This window comes from Plasmodium fragile (genome assembly GCF_000956335.1).
Source record: "Plasmodium fragile strain nilgiri unplaced genomic scaffold supercont1.15, whole genome shotgun sequence".
Taxonomy (NCBI): domain Eukaryota; phylum Apicomplexa; class Aconoidasida; order Haemosporida; family Plasmodiidae; genus Plasmodium; species Plasmodium fragile.
In genome coordinates, this window is record NW_012192595.1 from 1 (window position 1) to 18469 (window position 18469).

The 18469-nt window shown below is 41.6% G+C and overlaps 5 protein-coding genes across 5 annotated transcripts; 2 read left to right on the forward strand and 3 right to left on the reverse strand.

The window, feature by feature from the left end:
* Positions 1-242: 242 nt before the first annotated feature.
* Positions 243-1109, forward strand: AK88_01654 (uncharacterized protein; the record flags this gene model as incomplete). The annotated part of the gene is made up of 1 exon (XM_012479289.1): positions 243-1109. One exon carries the CDS (start codon positions 243-245, stop codon positions 1107-1109), a length of 867 nt encoding a protein of 288 aa, XP_012334712.1.
* A 1145-nt stretch (positions 1110-2254) lies between these two features.
* Positions 2255-4513, forward strand: AK88_01655 (uncharacterized protein; the record flags this gene model as incomplete). Its single annotated transcript, XM_012479290.1, has 9 exons — positions 2255-2303; positions 2537-2661; positions 2824-2896; positions 3081-3168; positions 3297-3383; positions 3543-3836; positions 3965-4045; positions 4184-4283; positions 4454-4513. 9 exons carry the CDS (start codon positions 2255-2257, stop codon positions 4511-4513), a joined length of 957 nt encoding a protein of 318 aa, XP_012334713.1.
* An 826-nt stretch (positions 4514-5339) lies between these two features.
* Positions 5340-10082, reverse strand: AK88_01656 (phosphoglycerate kinase; the record flags this gene model as incomplete). The annotated part of the gene is made up of 4 exons (XM_012479291.1): positions 5340-5438; positions 5536-7064; positions 7241-7272; positions 8836-10082. The coding sequence occupies 4 exons, from the start codon at positions 10080-10082 to the stop codon at positions 5340-5342; spliced, it is 2907 nt and encodes a 968-aa protein (XP_012334714.1).
* Positions 10083-11352: 1270 nt separating this feature from the next.
* On the reverse strand, positions 11353-14693 carry AK88_01657 (uncharacterized protein; the record flags this gene model as incomplete). The annotated part of the gene is made up of 4 exons (XM_012479292.1): positions 11353-11401; positions 11606-11706; positions 11821-11932; positions 12124-14693. 4 exons carry the CDS (start codon positions 14691-14693, stop codon positions 11353-11355), a joined length of 2832 nt encoding a protein of 943 aa, XP_012334715.1.
* Positions 14694-15051: 358 nt separating this feature from the next.
* AK88_01658 (uncharacterized protein) lies at positions 15052-17773 on the reverse strand (the record flags this gene model as incomplete). The annotated part of the gene is made up of 12 exons (XM_012479293.1): positions 15052-15110; positions 15332-15440; positions 15567-15617; positions 15828-15985; positions 16090-16246; positions 16360-16405; positions 16588-16622; positions 16762-16850; positions 17013-17059; positions 17174-17194; positions 17337-17411; positions 17601-17773. The coding sequence occupies 12 exons, from the start codon at positions 17771-17773 to the stop codon at positions 15052-15054; spliced, it is 1020 nt and encodes a 339-aa protein (XP_012334716.1).
* Between the last annotated feature and the right edge of the window lie 696 nt (positions 17774-18469).

The window sequence follows — 18469 nt, forward strand, 5'->3', positions numbered from 1 at the left end:
TCATAATCGGGCTTTGCAGATATGTCATGACCTCATGTTATTCTTGCAAATACTTATCAATGGAAAGAAGAATGGCTGCTCATCTCCCCATCCAAATGATGCATTTTTGAACAAAATAAAATCTGTCCATTCGAAAAAAAAAAATAAAAAAAATACAGAGGAATTATTTTTACAATAATTATTTTATCAAATCCAAATACAGAATATTCTTAACAATTTTCGTCAACAGATTTTTTATTTACATGAATAAAAAAATTGTGTTTTTGGAAAATGCCTTTTCACAAAGTTGCACAGATGATTTGTTGTTTGAATTAAAGCTACGTGTTTATAACAGAATTTTAAAACTGAGTTCGTACGATTTTTCTGATAAAAAAAGTGCCATCCAATTGCTAAACGAAATGTATGACATGAGGGCAAATAAAAATGCCCCTTACTTTTCTCTTCAAACGCGTCTTCAGGATTATGGAGAAATTATGAGCAGTGAACTTTACCACATGAAGGTGTACCGTTCTGCTTCTTCTTCCTGCCTCAATTCAAATCAGCCTGTACAAAATTATCGCCCATACGCCCATATAAAAAGCCACGCGCAAGAACACTCTCTCGAAAGAAACATTGCAAAAAAAATTGAAGAAATGAATAAGTACAGATTTGATCCAATAACAGACTACAACGGGGTTGTAAAAAACAACATCAGAGACAACTGCTACTACGATGTAGATTTTTATCACTTCCTCGATTGTATCCACAATATGGACCAAGGTACTTTGTACAAAAAGACCCAAATTGCAGAATATAAAAAACATTTGAAAAACAGCTTTGCAGACAATTCGCTCTTTCAAATTTATTTCAACTTCCTCACGTACATGTCCAATAACCCCAACATGTTTCATCACATGAAGAAATATTTGCATTTCCATCCCTACTCTACCAAGTTGTTAAAAAACAGGACGTATTACTTTAACATGGATTTGCTCAATGTCATTTTTACCTTTGACAACGAAGCTTTGGGTGAACTTAAAAGTGTCCTCACCTTATTCCCTACTTCTCCCTCCCTCGATGAGGTGTTCACTGCAGTCTCTCTGATGCACATGCCACTTGGCGGATCATAACGATGAGGCGGGGTTGTCATATGGCACTGCGTGTGCGTACATGAATAGCTTCCCCCCCACACACACTGTTCGTCAACCCTATTTTTTTTTTTTTTTTTTTCCATTTCGGTTTTAAACGGATGGCCCAATGCACAGCTATATGCCTACGAATTGGGATTCACGCTGGGCGGGAGATGGTAAGGAATGCACCGCGTGATGATGTCGCTCCCGTGGCTTATATATGTTCCCCCCTTTCAGCAGTCACACTGCTAACAAGGGAAAGTATCCTCATACACATCATCAGTGAACAATGCACATGGTTTTATTAAAATAAATTTATTCCTTCCCTTTTAAAAAAAAATAAACATGGGAAGGTATTTTAACCAAGGCAAATATATATTTTGTACCAACACCCTCCCTTTTGTATACCTCTAAGCGTTGTCCTGCGGTCACATGTTGATGTGCAGTCAACGGAGAAAGACCAGCTATGTTTCAAAATGTATCACCACCCCGTGTTCACCAAATGGTCACATAACAGCGCAGACACAGATTAAGCAATGTCGCGATGTGAAAAGGGATAAAAAAAAAGAAATATAATTTACAACGCAGAGCTTGGGGGGAGCACACCTGGTTAAGTCTCTAAAAAAAAAAAAAAAAAAAAAAAAACGAAGAAGGGAAAACACACATAAGATGCGTCACTGTACAAGTAGTTAAGGAGAAAAATGTTAGTCAATATGACCATTTTTTTTTATTCACTTCTCCTTTCCCATTATTGTAAAAAAAATAAATATTTTCCGTGTAGTTATATACCCCATGTAAATGGGTCAACTTTTCTTTACCATTAAAGGAAAAAAAAAAAAAAAAAAAAACCAACTTCGACTTGGTTTTATCCGAAAGTGAAAGCGAAAATGTCTATATTTTTTTAATCGCCTTGACGCAATAATCCTCAAGAGAGTACAAAATTCGTGCAGTTCACAACATTGTGCTTTTATGTTTTGTTACTTTTTTCTTAAAATATATGAAGAGAAAATCCCATGGGTACCTCCCGAAGGAGGAAGGAAAATGCCCTTTTTTAAGCCAACTCGATTGATTGGCTATTTTTTTTTTTCACTTTAAACAAAACTATGAGTTAAAAGTAATCACAAAAGGGAAGAGGGCAAATCAGCATGGACTCACTTGACAGTTTTATAAAGAAGAAAAAGGAAGAAATAAAAGGTTCGCAAGAGAAATGCAACGGCCGAATGTTGGAATGGCCTAATGTAGGAACGCCCTAGTGTAGCAACTCCAAAGGCATACACACACGGGGAGAGCCTACCTACGTGCATAAGATCACTGTGTAGGAGAGTTGCCATAACAACATTCACAAACGCATTTATGCGAATGTACCCAAAACGAGCTGACAGGATGGTCCCACTTCATGTTTTCTTTTTTTTCTCCCCGTCCGACAGAAATCAAGGGAAACAAGAGGTGGTTCAAGCAGGCAGATTTGGAAAGTAAGAAAAAAACAGAAATTAACAAGTTTTACGAGAATGAATATAAAAAGAAGAAAACAGAGGAATATGAAAGGCTAAAGGTAAAGAAATGAAAAGGCTTTACAACTGAGAACAGTGATGGTGACGCTGGGGGGTTGATTCGCCTTAGTTGTTGTCCACGTTGTCCCATTAAATCCTATCGTATCATACAATGTAGCATAAATGTCTGTTTTTTCTTTTTTTCCTTTTCCCATCTCTGCAAGAAATTAAATGACGAACTGGACGCAAAACGCAAAAAAAACAGCGTAGACGTGAAGCATGAAGAAACAAATACAGGTTAAAAAAAGAAAATTATGTAATCACAAAATGACCCATCTATATGCAAATTATAACACTGATCAATATTTTTTGTTTTTCCCGCATGGCTTACACAGAAGTGCTTCAAAGATTCACATATGCCCCCACAACACATTTTTCTCATTTTCAACGTCGCTACTTTTTTTTTTTTTTTTTTGCGCAGAAATAACTTTAACGAACAGGCAGATAATCATTTTGCTGCGGCAGCTGCAGGAACCAATCAGGCTGTTTGGAGAAACTGACTTGGAAAGGTATCATAAAAGAACGGGACAGAAAAAGGTGTATATATCATTACCCACCGTGACACCGCTTAAACGCACATGTGTCAGCCGAAACAACCTACGTTCAATGGTCCATTTTTTTTACCACCCCCTTGCAGATACAGTAGATTGAAGGAGTTAAAAATAAACAAAAATGAGTTAAAAATTAATGTCCAAAATGTATTTGGCGATGTTCTAAGGGGGAAGTAAGACAGTTGAAAACGTTTGCATTTCTATGTGCCTATATGTATGATATGTATCCATGTCCGTAGGGATAAATTTTCCCAGACAGCAACTTCCCCTGTGCATCAAAAATCACCTGAACGAGTCATACATTTATTTATTATTTATTTTTTTTTTTTAAGATTAAAAGAAAATTCGCTAGATTTAATTGAGGACAACCTGGAAGACGATATTGACAATGCCAACTCGAAGGAATCAGCAGAATTGAATGGATCCACTGCAGAAAAAAAAAGTGATGAAAAGGGCCAGGGAGTGGACAAGGAAAGGGTTATACTCGACTGGATAAAAAGCACAATGAAGGAGTGGAACGAAGAAATTGAAAATGGCGATGACAGCAACAAGAAAATAAAGAAAGCTACATACTTGCAGACGCACAAGGATTTGAAACCATTGGAGAAGAAGCTGAAGCAGAAGAAGTAGGGCCATCGTGGCAGTAAACTAGGCATACTGCAAAAGTGCACCTTTTTTTCCCAGCGCCAACACCTGTAGACATTTGCTCATATGAATGGAATTTACTTTTTTTTTTTTTTTTTTCTCTTCGCAGCCTGGAAGCAGACGTGCTGGACAAAATATACAACATCGTTTCTCGTTGCCAGGAGAGGAACTTCAAAGCGGCGCATGATGCGTAAGTGGGAGTGTTAAAGGAGGCCAAGCAGAGCGGCACGGTCCATTGTGCGTCCACAATGGGTATAACACTTATTACGTACATTCGTGTACAAATGAATACTTAAACATTCGAACATGTGTGTTATTTTCCCCACAGGTATATGCTGCTCGCAATAGGGAACGCCGCGTGGCCCATGGGTGTCACGATGGTTGGGATTCACGAACGTGCGGGGCGATCCAAAATTTTCGCGTCGGAGGTAAGAAAGAGGCATGTATATGGGCAAGGACGCGTCCTATTCTGCTCTCATTTGTGTGCACCTTCCGATAGCTGCGTTTTCCGCGTGGCGACAATTCCCCGCACACACAGTAACTTTTTCACGAGACGCAGAATTTGTATTGACTTTCTTTCCCCACCCCCCTTCCCCAGGTTGCGCACATCCTTAATGACGAAACGACGAGGAAATATATTCAAATGATTAAAAGGTAAAAGGCAGCTCTGTTGTCTCGTCTTTGCGTGTATGGGCGTGGCCAAATGCCAATTCTGTTGCTTCTACACGTACCGTCCTGTGTTGTATGTCGCATGAATTTTGCCCGCCAACTCGCTCAGCCCAAAATAAAAATAATAATGTTAATTGCTACTTTTTAATTCTTTCCGTATTTGTTATATTCCTCTTTTCAGTACATCGCCCCCCTGTTTTTTTTTTTTTTTCAGGTTACTATCCTTTTGCCAACGGAAATATTGCACCAACCCCTCGGAGGCAGTCAATTTGTCCACCATCCACATTTAATTTAAAGTTTTGCTTTTTTTTTATTTTTTACCTGACTGTTCAGAATTTTTTTCACCTTTTCCGTTCCCCTTTGTTTTGCCATTTTTTGAAGTGCCCATAGGGGTGCACACATAATGGGAATTTCACTTTTTATAAATTGTCTCCTTTTACGTTTACTTTTTTGCTGACTTTTATGCCTATTTTTTTTTTTTTTTTTGTCTTAACTAACAATTTGCTTACCAGCAGCGGTAATATTCATCATGAAAAAAAAAGTTTCAAAATTTTGGAGAGACAAAATAGCCAAGGAAGTGATGGCGAGTAAATAACACATAGTAAAAAGTATACCGGAATGGTAGGGCATATGCATATATACACGCAGTCATATCATTTTCCATTTTGAAAAAGAAGACTCGTTGATCAGAAGGAGCAAGTTAAACGGTCACCATAATGTCCTTCATATACAATCATGAATTCGAATTGGTGGGGTTTATTTTGTCAGCCACATGGGTCGCTGAGTGTGTCCAGACATACACGTGCCACTTCCGCCTAGCAGTCGTAATATAAGTAGTAATCGTACGGAGTGATCTTCCTCCTGTAGCCCGCTATTTCGTCCCTCTTGAACTTTATATACTCCTCAATGACTTCCTGCGTTGGGGAAAGAAAGGGGCGAATAGAAGTGGTAAGCAAACGGGTACGTATCGGCAGGGAAAAACGTGCAAGCACGCATCCCGACGAGACGCACCTCGGTGAAGATTCCGTCCCGCGTCAAAAAAGCGTGGTCCTTCTCTAGCGCATCCAAACTCTCCTCCAGAGAGAAGCATATGCTCTCGGGCTCCTTGCAAGTGAAGAAATCAACAAATTCTGGGTTCTTCTTCACATCATGAATGGTGTCGTATCCCTCCAGTGCATGTGTGAGAGTTTTGAAATTTTGTGCGTTATCAACGTAATTGGAAAAAATGCTGGAAATAAAAAAGTTGTTATCTTTACTCTCAAATGGCACCAGTGGGTGTTCCTTCGATTTGATACCATCATATCCTGCTAGGATGATGGCGGCCAGAACTAAGTGAGGAGAATTGGCATAATCAGGAAGTCGGAACTCAATTCGCTTTTCATTTGGATTGTTATAATTAATCATACACAACCTAATAACAGCATTTCTGGAGCCAAAGGAATAAAATAGCTTCTGGCAAGTTTCAAATCCTGGGACTAACCTTTTATAAGAATTCATGGTGGAATTACAAAAGGCTTGTAACGCTTTGGCATGTTTAATAATTCCATTCATAAAATAAAAGGCCTCTTTGGAAAGGAAAAAGGTGGAGGGGTCATCAGCAAAGAATATATTTTTGTTGTCTTTCCAGAGGGAAATGTTACAGTGTAAGCCACTTCCATTATCACTTACTAAAGGTTTCGGCATGAAGGTAGCCGTTCGGTTGAACTTATGTACGATACTTTTTATTACCTGTTTTGTCAAGATTAAATTATCTGCATTCCTAACAGCATCAAAATATTTCAAAGATATCTCGTGTTGGCTAGTCGAAACTTCGTGGTGATATTTCTGTACATGAATATTCAAGCTGTTTAATATTCTGCAAATTCGAAGCTTGATTATGTTGGAAGTATCATATGGGTCTGTAGCAAAATAGCCGCATTTTTTTTTCACCTTTTTACTGTCATCATTTGCTGGAATGTTACTAGGGCAGGTGGAGCAAGCCAGGCTGGTTGTAGTACCATGATCTCCATTACTTGTGGAAGAATACCCAGTGCAACAATTTTTACAAGCAAAAGATTCCCTGTCGTAGACCTTCAAATAACTGTCATAATCATCAAGACCAAAATTGACCTTGTCGAAAATGAAAAACTCAATTTCATTTCCTATGAATATTTTGTCCGCTATATTTTCCTTCTTAACAAAATTACACGTCTTTTTTAAAATGGTTCGAGGACATTTGTAGAAGTCAAACCCATTATACCTTTTGATGTCGCATAGTACATTTACCATGTTCCTTCCATCACACTTTTCAATGAAACACGTTGACACATCCACCTTTATGTAGAAATCGCTGACCTCTGCCTCTGCGCATAGCTTGATGGAAGACCCGTCAAAGGGGAAGCCATTCTCCAACTTGGCCAGAGAAACTTCCGACACATAGAAAAAGCACTTGAAGAAACTCCCCAATAGGTTGCTAATGATGCAGGCCAATATCTCCACGTCATTCTTCTCGTCCTGTATGAAGTCGAACAGCTCGGCTGCGCTAGAAAACTGCAAGGGTTCTTCGAGTGGGGGAGAAAAATAGGGAAGAGCGTTAGACAAACGTGTGTGGGTAATCATACGCTCCTAAATATACGCATAATATGGTACTTAGAAGCTAGCCAATTTTTTTTTTTCTTTCTTTTTTCCGTACTCATTTTAGAATAGCTAGTTATCCTCAATGTGGGGGACCCTTAACCTTTCGCAGATTTGTTTATAGATCTAGCTTTTCTAGAAATGGGGTGTGCAACCCTCGTGGTGTGTGTTCGTTCTGTGACGGTCCTCTACCTCTGATTCGATTCAGTAAGGACCTAACCTAAATAGTTGCTTTGGCCTTATATGTGTATTTCACCAAACTGGGCACTCCCACGCAAAGGGGGTAAGCAGCACCCGGAGAGCAAAAAAATGGCAAAAGTTGACCACACACTGGCAAAAAAGTAGCAAAAATATATATGCAAAAAAATTAGTAAAAAATTGACAAACCATGAAACAAAATATCGCAAAATTGTTACCAACTTTTATGGCCAAATTGGAGACAACAAAACAAATTCCCGTGTGCTCAAAAAAAAAAAAAAAAATTTCCTCTGAAGTGCTTATACCCCAAGGGGGAAAAAAAAAGTACCTAAAAAAAAACTGGCCCAAATTTTGCATGCGAAAGGAAACCATCTGGTAGTTTATGGAGGTAAAGTGCGGCAGGGCAGTTCCCTGGTCAGGCTAAGTAGTGTAAAAACACACCCCGCCAAATACACACTCGCTCCGGTGACCATATATTTGGTACGCTGCAAGGGGGTAGGTATAAAAACCTATCAAATTATGAATTGCCCCCTTTTTAGGTGTGTAAGCCGAACATTGGGATGGCATCACCAAAAATGTAGCTCCTGATCATATACTCTCCGCAAAAGGATGAATCATTAAGCGGACTCATATGTGTAGTGCAACAAGCGGGTTCATACAAGGGGGCGCACGGCTCGGAAGAACGAAAAACAAAACGTGTTAAGCGGAGCCGCACACCTCAAAGTAGGTCCACCTCTTTAAACATAAGTCGCAACGATGTTCCCTTGGTGGGGAAATTCTACTATATAACACAACTTAACAAAAAAAAGAACAAAAAATTCATTTTACCTTTTTGCTTCAGTACAAACAAGCAGCAAGGAAAGCAGAAAGCGTTGATGGTGGTAAAACAGTTACCATACAAGTACAACCATTTTTGCACGAACAAACGCATACACGCCTCCGACGTGCTGTGGATTACCAAGCGGCAGTTAGGCTGAATGTGCCAAAGTTACACACCCCGTTCTTCTTCTGCATGTCCATGTCAGTGCGATCGCTTTTTCTCACCGGAATGGGAGTCGTCCCTCCGTGGCTGCACGTGTCCCTCTGTTACATTGCCTTAAAACGTTGGCATATCCCTCTTACGGGATGAACGTGCCTCTACCCAATATCGTTGGTCGGTAATTCGTCGCAATGTTTTTTTTTTTTAGATGAAACACGATGTGAGTTGGTGCGTACGATTGGTTCAGGACAGGTGGAAAAAAAAAAAAAAAAAAAAAAAAAAAGCAGGATGGTTAGGGCGACCGCGTCTCGGCGGCGAATCACTCAGTGGGGTGTAATACAACAATGGGGGAACAGATCAGGGACCTCTCCAGCGACGGTGCTTACGTACATATATGCATGGAAATAAAACACACGTGATCACTCTCTATGCAGACGCAGCTGCGTGGGGGGTGAACAGGGAAAGCGCTTGCGCGGAAACGGGGTACAGCTGCTTTCCTCTAAAAGTATAGCGCAAGTTACTTGCTCGAGAGGGCCAAAACACCTGGGAGCTCCTTCCCTTCTAGTAGCTCAAGGGAAGCCCCTCCACCAGTGGACACATGGCTAATTTCGTTCTTCTTGTGTTGTTGTTCCACAAGCGAAGCAGTATCTCCTCCACCGACGATGGTTATCGCTCCCTTCTTGGTAGCTTCAATGACCAAATTTAGACATTCAATACTTCCCTTTGCAAAATTGGGCATCTCAAATACCCCCTGGGGTCCATTCCAAATAATTGTTTTGGAGCCTAAAATGACGTCCTTATAATTTTCAATACTCTTAGGTCCAGCATCAAGTCCCATCCAATGATCTTCAATGCCTTCCTTATCAGTAACAATTTTAGTATTGGCATTATTATCAAATTTATCTGCTACTTTAAAATCAACAGGAAGGTAAATTTGTACATTTTTCTCCTTAGCCTTGTTCATAATTTCATTTACAATTTTGCTACCAGCTTCATCAAAAAGGGAATCTCCAATTTTCATATTATTCAAAACATACTTGAAAGTGTAAGCCATGCCTCCACCAATTATCATTTTATCCACTTTGTCTAGAAGATTTTTTATTAATTGAATTTTATCTGACACTTTGGCTCCACCCAAAATAGCTAGTAGAGGTCTCTGGGGATTTTCTAAAGCCTTACTAAAATATTCTAATTCCTTTTTCATTAAAAACCCAGAAGCTTTCACATTCAATTTTATTCCAACCATGCTGCTGTGTGCTCGGTGAGCTGTTCCAAACGCATCATTAATAAAGATGTCTCCTAATTTGGTCAATTGATTTTGAAAAATTTCCATGTCTTCTTTATTAGCCTTTATTTTATTTCCAGCTGCATCTACCCCTTTTCCTTCTTCTTCTATATGAAATCTCAAATTCTCAAGTAGAATAACTGAATTGTCCTTGGCTTGGTTGATTTGTTGTTCTACTTCTTCTCCTACACAGTCGCTCAGGAAAAGTACTTCTTCCCCAAGTAACTTCTTTAAAGTTTCTGCAACGGGCTTTAATGTGTATTTGAGATTCTTCGAACCGTCGGGCCTTCCGCAATGAGAAATCAAAATAATCTTAGACGCTCCTTCCTTCTTCAGGTGGTGAATCGTCGGCAGGGTAGCCGTAATTCTGTTCGTGTCCTTTATAATTCCATTCTCAATTGGTACGTTGAAATCTACCCTCACCAGCACCTTGTTCCCCTTGATGTCCTTCACGTCGGTGATGCTTAGCTTGTTTCCCAACATTGTTGCCTCTGCGGTGGAGCGGTTAAGTGGAGAAGGGGCGAAATGGAGCAGCGGTTAAGTGGAGAAGGGGCGAAATGGAGAAGCGGTGAAGTGGTTGTAGAGGAAGAGATACAGTTCGCTCTTAACAATGACGTAGCACTCATCTGGGGGTGAACAAACTCCTCCTTGCGAGCGCTATGCCCTCAGCAAACCGAACTGTGCTTACCTTGCGTGGATGTGATGATTCCGTTGGTAATTTACTACTATATTTTGAATATACCGCAAAAAAAGTGCGTACGAAATATTCAGGAAAAAAAAAAAAGTATTAATCAGTGGTAGTGGTCCCTTCTATAAAGCCTTGGCGTTATTCCAAAAATGGGAATCGAGAAAAAGTAAAATTGCGTTTTGTTTGCCAAAGTTAAGAAAAAAAATATATAATATTGTACCTTGTAGAGATTAATTTTTGCAGAATGGGATAAATATTTTTGCTTTTTAATTAAATTGAAAATGTGAAAAATTGACGCTATTTTTTTTTTTGTGCGTTGGGATGGAGGCGATGTTTTGCGTTTGTGGAGAGAGGGCATCTCGTTTTTTTCTCGCTACCACGGGATGGGAGCGCATGGGCATACACAAAAAAAAAAGAAAGAACCACGACCACCAGTACCACGCGGAGTTACCGCTGTATGCGCGTACTCCCCTTCTACGCTCAAATGAAAAAATTAAGTGGAGCAGCGTCGTGCAGCCAGCGACAGCGCCGTGGCGATACGCATTATGGTAGCGTATCCCGCCTCTTAGCTATATATAAATATGCCACGGGAGAGTAAACGCCATAATGAAAGCCACTTCCATTTTGTTGCCCCGTCCCCACCTACAAGTGCAATGTGCACGGTGATAGCGGATCAACGGGGCCCACCATCATGCGTACGAATTGAAGTGGGTATAATGCTTTGAAAAAAAAAAAAACGGCGATTATTTGAATTTGCCTGAAGAAGCGAGAGCGTGCATGGCGTGGAGCTAAGAACTCCTGTATTAGCAGTACACGGTAGTGCATTTTACTAAACGTCATCATACTACATTAGCCCCGCGCTAGGTGGCAAAACGCGACGCGCCTTCGCAAGTACCGCTATACATATAAATGGCTACCTTAAAAAAAAAAAAAAAATAATAATAAAGGAAATTCCCTCATCCTTTTTTTTCTTTTTATTTTAATTTGATTTTCTTTTTTTTTTTCCTCTTCCAGTAAGTGAAAAAATGGAGAAAAAAAAAAAAGAAAAAAGAATCCCGGATGTGTCTAAAGTTTGTATTCCACATGGACGTTGTGTCGTTCCATCAGGTAGGAGCTGAGAAGGCAAAAAATGTTATGGGCGGTAAATGGGGCAACATATTTGCATAAAATTGGCAAAGAAATGTACGTCTGTCCGCGTCGCCCACTTGCTCCACATTATGTCCTCACTGAATCGTGTACGCAAAGGCTACATGATCGCCCCTTCTCCATGGGCATACACAAAAGGATGTGCCTTTATCTTACATATTGAAGGACTTACCAAATTGGCCTCGCCACGCTCATAAACTTAAGGAGCATTTCGTTGTACTCGTCCGTCTCATCACTCTTGATAGTGACGGCGCCACCGGCACCGATGGAGATCTGCGAAAAAGGGAAAAAAAAAAAAAAAAAAAAAAAAAGGATCGAGTGAATGCAAATTGGTCGCAGTTAATAGCGTTTGCATTTTTTGCCACTCTTTCACGCCTGCCTCCTTACCGCGTTATTTTGCACCACGGCCGTTCGAATGACGATGTTAAGGATAAAATTGTCCTCCACGGAGATGAACCCAATGGATCCGGAGTAAACCCCCCGGGGGGCCTTTTCGATGCTGCGCGATGTGGGGGGAAGAGTGTGGACGAGGGAGTGTTGTGGTGTGCCCGGGAACGGGGTGACAATATGGAGGCACAATTTTGCAATTGTGTACGATGCGGTGATCGCTTCACGGTAGTGCTTGCGCGGTTGTGAAGTTGTGAAGTTGCACCGGTGTGCGCTTTCCCCGATGCAGCGTCCTGCCCCCACCTTTGCAGAAGTGAGATAGATATGGGTTTGGGCGCGCCCGTCATGGAACCGCCAGGAAATACATTCACAATGGCATCTGAAAAAGTTTTCTCAGGGGGAAGTCTTCCACGTATTTGGGAAACCATTTGGTGGAGATAAGCGTAGGTCTCAATCTTAAACAAGTGGCTTACACAAACGGTACCATTTAGGCAAATTCTGTGAAAGTCATTAGTCGTGAGATCTACAATCATAAGATTTTCGGCTCTGTCTTTTTTACTATTAAACAATTGGCTTTTCAGTTTTGCATCTTCTTCCTCCGATTTTCCTCTCCCTATGGTCCCTTTGATTGGTTTGCTGAAGAGCACGCCGTCCTTATCCTTTCGCAGGAATTCCTCCGGACTAAAACACATGATTGTGAATTGCAATTTCGAATCGATCGCGGGGTTACTACTTACTTGGGGGGGTAACGAGTCAGTGTGAACTTTCCTCGAGTAGTGAATGTAACAACTGTATGAAACTTTATTGACATCCCTTACATGCAGGTACATGTTTAGAAAATCTACACAGGGTGCATTATTATTATGCGACACGAAATAATTCCCCACAAATTGGGTCGTTAAGCAAAGTTCATATGAATGCCCCTTTTCAATGTACTCTTTGCATCGTTTTACATTTTCTATATATTCATCTTTACCTACCAATGGACAAAATGTAATTCTGTTTTCGTTTGCTTCATTCCCCTTCGGCAACTGCTGTAGGGGGGAGCACTCTGGGGGGATGCATGAAGAGGGAACCTGAGAGCCTTTCTTAGATCCCAATTTTGTCTGCACAATGTTCATAATTTTGTGGATGGCCATGTCATTCCATTTTGCATTGTAGTGCAGGAGGTCCTTTACATCTTGGTTTGTCCACAAGGGGAGGGAGTGCTCCAGCGGAGACTTAAAATGGGCCTCGTCCGTTTCGAGCGAAATTAAGTAAATATTATTAGTGACCAAATCGAGAGAGATAAAATTCTGAGGGAACATAAAAAGAGCAATTGGGATGGCATTCTTCGAATCCGTATCCTCGCCACCACTCTTCCATTTTTTTTTATACAATGTCTTCATGGTCTCGTAATTATATTCGTATGTGAAGAAACCAAAATATCCCAACAGGCAGCAGTCCTTATGCTTCACGAATTGGTCTTTTTCGATTCCTCCTTTGGGCAGGTAACCTTCGTAGGGACAGCCATCACGGGGGGGCAGTTGTCCCTCTTCTTCATCTTCCACTTCTTCATCATCGTCCTCCCCTGTGGAGCAATTGGCCATATCCTCACCACGGCTCGTTCTGTTCTCACTGAAGGTGCCATCCCACTTATCCAATTTGACCTCCTCCAAGTGAATGTTATAATTACCCTTAAAGAGCTTTATCTTGTCTCTCATGTGATGCACCAGACAGTTGTTTGAATCCTCACTGTAGTAGCTAACTCGATACGCTTCATCACTTGGCCCCTTCCCCAACTGAACGATTCTACCATTAATTCCGTGCCCTTCCCTACCCTCTCCGTAGTAATATTCTAACAGTTCGCTTAAACGCCCTTTCGCATTTCCCATGTAAGAAAATCTGCAGCTGTTATGTTGGTGATTGGTATGGGTGCGGCTTCCATCCACATTGGCACCTCCATCTTGTTTGATCCCCCCCTTGGCGTAGCAGCCCTCTAAAGGAGCATCATAATTTTCCCCGTTGCTGTCTAGCCAAAAAGACACATCGTTTGGGTCATAACAAATGGCTTTAAAAATGGCATGCGAAAAATTACGCAAGTTGTTCACCCCTGAAATTTTTACAATTTTTATTTTCCATGGTTTCTCTCTTCGTCCATTTGGGAGAAGCTTGTTTGGAGATTTTGCCTGCAGGTGTTTACTCCACAGTTGGTGCTCTGCAAAATTCACAGTACCTTGTCTGCCCCTCCCATCACCCCTCCATTTTAGTGTAATATTTGTAAAATTTTGAAAAAAGGTATCGCTGAAGTCACTTTCGATGGACTCCGGGTGATACTGGACAGTGTAGTATGGAAGATCTTTATGTTGAGTGCCCATAACTATGAACTCATTTCCACAAACAGAGTAGCAAGTAATCCTCAACGGATCAGTCACCTTTTTGCTTACCTTTAGGGAGTTGTAGCATGTTGCTTTGAACCCATCCTTTATATTTTCAAACAAATCGCTAGCTTCATTTTGGTACTTGCATATATTAATTATATTCGTGTCCCCATGGAACATGTTTTTTACTCTTTTTATTTTACACCCATAGAGGTGGCAAATTAATTGGTGCCCAAAGCATATACCCAGGACAGGAATGTTGATCTTCCTCTCCACTATCCCTGCGATGAGATCATTTCTGCTGCTTTTCGCCGTTTCAGGATTTCCATACCCCGGCGAGATCACCACATTGTCCACATGGTCATAATATTTGCTCATAAAAATTTCAATGGTTAGTTCTCCCGGGTGCACCACTATCGGTTCCGTACCGTTCACCTTGCGCAAGTAGTGCACGATGTTGTAGGAGTAGGAGTCGAAGAAATCGACGAAGAGGCTCACCACGGGACGTTCCATTGTGATATAATTTTCGCACGCAAAAATAGGAACGAAGTTTCCCCTTTTGTGTAGACGTGGCCACAAGGAGAAACACGCACCAAAGGGCAACAACGCAACTTAGCAGAATGGCACGGGGGTAGATAGTGCTTCCACACACGCATGGTTGTTCACGTTTTTACGTTTTCACACTGAGAGATAGCCCCCCATGCGCGGATGCCCTTTACGAGCTTAAGAAGCAAAAATGGCCACCTGCGCCTCCAGCTAGCTAAACAATGTTAATGCAAAGCGGGAAAAAATAAATAAAAAAAAAAAAAAAAGAACGACTACACCTGTGCGTGATAAAAACCCTACATGTGCACGCCCCTGCGTGAGCCATCTACACATTCAAATTATCATATTTACTCCTTTCACATAACGACGCCTGGGGGCACCAATCTGTAAGCACGGCGGGAAAAGAGGATATACTTGTTACGTATAACTCATTTTGGCATAGCGCACCTCCCGCGGAAAGGAGAGAGGAACTGTAAGAACCTCCTCTACACTCTCCCCAAGTACAACCCCTGCAGTCACGTGCATTTCGCTTCCATGTAGGACGTCGATTATGGTTTGCGCCCTTTTTTTGACTCCCCTCTCCACATTAATCCCTCAAAGTGCACCTGTAAAATTTTCATATAGGGACTCTATTTCCTCCAGGTTGTATAGCAGCGAGGGGGTTCCCTTCTTCAACTTTTCGTATTGTGTGCTCCACTTCTTCCCGCGCAGCACCTGCCGACGTGGTGTGGGAAGAAGCAGTTAGAGAGAAGAGGTCAGTCGAGCGGTCAGCCAATTGATACGCTGAGGTAACTGTGCGCACCAGCAAGGCGCCTGCACGGCGTCACCACTGATCATTACAATGTTCCTAAATTTGCAATTCCCCTTGTTGGCCAAAAGTCCAAATGCCCCCTGTGAACGGTTAAGAAGAGAGTGTGCGGGTGTAGAGGGGGCACACGTCCCATTCTGTGTCCGCGAAACGATTGCGCAGATGAGAGACAAACGGGCACACATCAACAGAAAGGAGAAACTATAATCATTTAAATGGCACTGTGAAGGGATGAGAGAGGCGCAGACGGTGGTATAGAACCTATGTGACCACTTCTCCCCACTCAGACGCACCTGCTTAGATGTGCTGTACTCCGACTCGTCTTCGCTTTTCCTGAGATAGTCAACGGACAGGTCGCCATACTTGCCCGCTGTAACCTTTATGTCCTTTATCACTTCTTGCGCAAATAGGACGTACCACTCGTCGTTTTTAATCTTCAGTTCTTTAAATTCTAATTCGGGAATGGGAAAAAGGGATAGACGAACATGGGGTCACCACCTCACGTACGCATATATATAATTACACCATTGCACATGTGTACCCCTTTGTTCCTACCCTTGAGCACCAACAATTCTCCCTCCCTGACGCGAACGAGCTTTAAAACCTTGTTGTCTATTAGCAGCCCCCAGTAGTTGCGCTCCCCGATGATGCGAAAAATTAACCCGCACGACTGCGCGTCGTTCATTTGGACCTCCAGTTGGGCTATGGTTTTCTGACACAGGCATGATGAAGCGTAATGAGGCGTAATGATGCAGTAGCTCTGCCAGGCGAACATGCCAAATGAAAAGCGAGACGCTCCGAGGAAGTGCACTTTTTCCAACCCACCTTGCAGAAGAAGTCCCTTTTGATTAGGGACGTCCGGGTGGTCATCCTGAAGTCGTTAGCGCAATTGTGAGGGGGAAAAAAAAAAAAAAAAAAAAAAAAAAACAGCATAAGTGATGAGCTTTATTAACGGGGACTGCACCCCCCCACACACAGTCACAGTCACAGTCACAGCCTGAGTGACTTGTATGCGACTACGTTGGTGTGTGCGCGCAGTTGGGGAGGAGTAACCTGTTGTCAAGCCATCCAAAGGGAAAGGGATGATTCTAAAGGGAAGGTGAAATGTGTTTTATTAGTAGGCGTACAAATGGGACAAGACGTTCACTCATCTCCCCACGGTATTATGCACACACACAAAACATACGAATTATATAAACACGTCGCGTATAGGATTATATTCATTACTGATTCTCTGCAGCTGTCCTTCCCCTTGTATTCTATCACTGCCTTCTCATTGTCGATCTGCCAGTGGTCCGTTTGGAGCCATTGGCTATCTGGGAAAAAAAAAAAAAAAAAAAAAAAAGGCGGTAGACACCACATGGGGAAAAAGAGGTTTATATATGCGATTGTGGCATTTGTTTATAAAATGCACGTGTACAGATGGGTCTTCCCATGACACACATATATGATGCGCATTGTTTTGTGGAGTCCTTTACTCAGATCAACTGGGTCATAAGTCGGCTTCAAGAAATATTCTCGACATCTTGCGGGGAGAATCCAAGTGTGTTCGAAAATGATATAGGGGTGTTAATTTTTGGCATATTTTTTTTTGTCTTTCCTTTTGCTATATTATTTTAGCTTCTGCTAAGGTAGATACTTCTCTACTGTAGCGCGTTTTCTCGGACACTGCTCCTTTGTACACCTACCCTCCTAGGTTGAAAAAAAAAGAAAAAAAAGCATGAACATACAGGTAGGAAGAGACTCACTTGTGAATGAAGCGCGTGAGAAGAACAATTGGCACTTTTTTGTCACGTGTCGACGTGGCTGTTTCTTCTTTTCCTTTACGGTAATCCAAATGCTTTTTAAAATATTTGGGTGTCTCGGATGGATATATACTGAGAGGGAAGAAGGGAGGAGAACACCAAAGGGAAGACAGCATGATGTCGGAACACATTGTTAAAATTCAAACAGGCTTTACAACTGGGTCTACATCCCTGTCACTGCGTAATCATCAGAGGTCCCCTTTTGTGGGATCCTCCTTTAAACAGGCAACGTTTTTTTTTTTTTTTTTTTTTTCTACGTACACGTTGGTCAACCAAGTCAGGACGTTAATTTTACTTTGTACGAATCTGCTATGCGTATGTTCGTACCCTCCACTGGGCACTTGACAATTTACAACATAGGACAAACAGAACAATGCAAAGTGGAGAAGCAGCCCCCGCCTCGCCATTCCTGAGGTTTTGTATTTATTTAACATCTTTGCGGGCATGGCGACACGACGTAGTTGGGCCTTGGAGACAAATTGGAAAAACCGAGGAGGAAAGAAAGCAGACAAACGGAGACAAGTCAGACCGGTAAATGTAGCGCTTAGTGAGTGAGCGCTAAATTGTGTTGTCTCAATTTTGGGGTCAATGTAAATAATTATTCACCCAACAGGTGCTTTGTCGTGAGGAGATAGTATGCCTCATCTTCAATGATGCGCAAAAAGAACAAAAAAAAAAAAAAAAAAAAACGACAAAGGAAAAGAACAAATATAGTGTATGTACAGAACGGTGTCTAACAATTTGGCTTTTTTTTTTTTTTTTTTTTTTGATGGAGACTTGCTAAGATTCAACCACAGTCTACGACGGCTCCCCTATCCTACAGCGGTGCTGTGTATCCACAGACTTCTTATCCGCCCATTTAAGTGCTTATTTATAATGTTCATTTAAGTGCTTATTTATAATGCTCATTTAAGTGTTTATTTATGCGTTCATTTACGTGTCATTTCTGCGACTACCCATGTACCTCCGCGCACCGGGGCGAATGGAACTCACCCGACGTGCATACTCGGTAGGCTTATGCACATACACCTACACACAAACACGCACACACACACGCATATACGCACGCAACTCTGAAGAAATGAACCCTAATTGGTAAAAAAAAAAAAAAAAAAAAAAAGGGGGGGGGG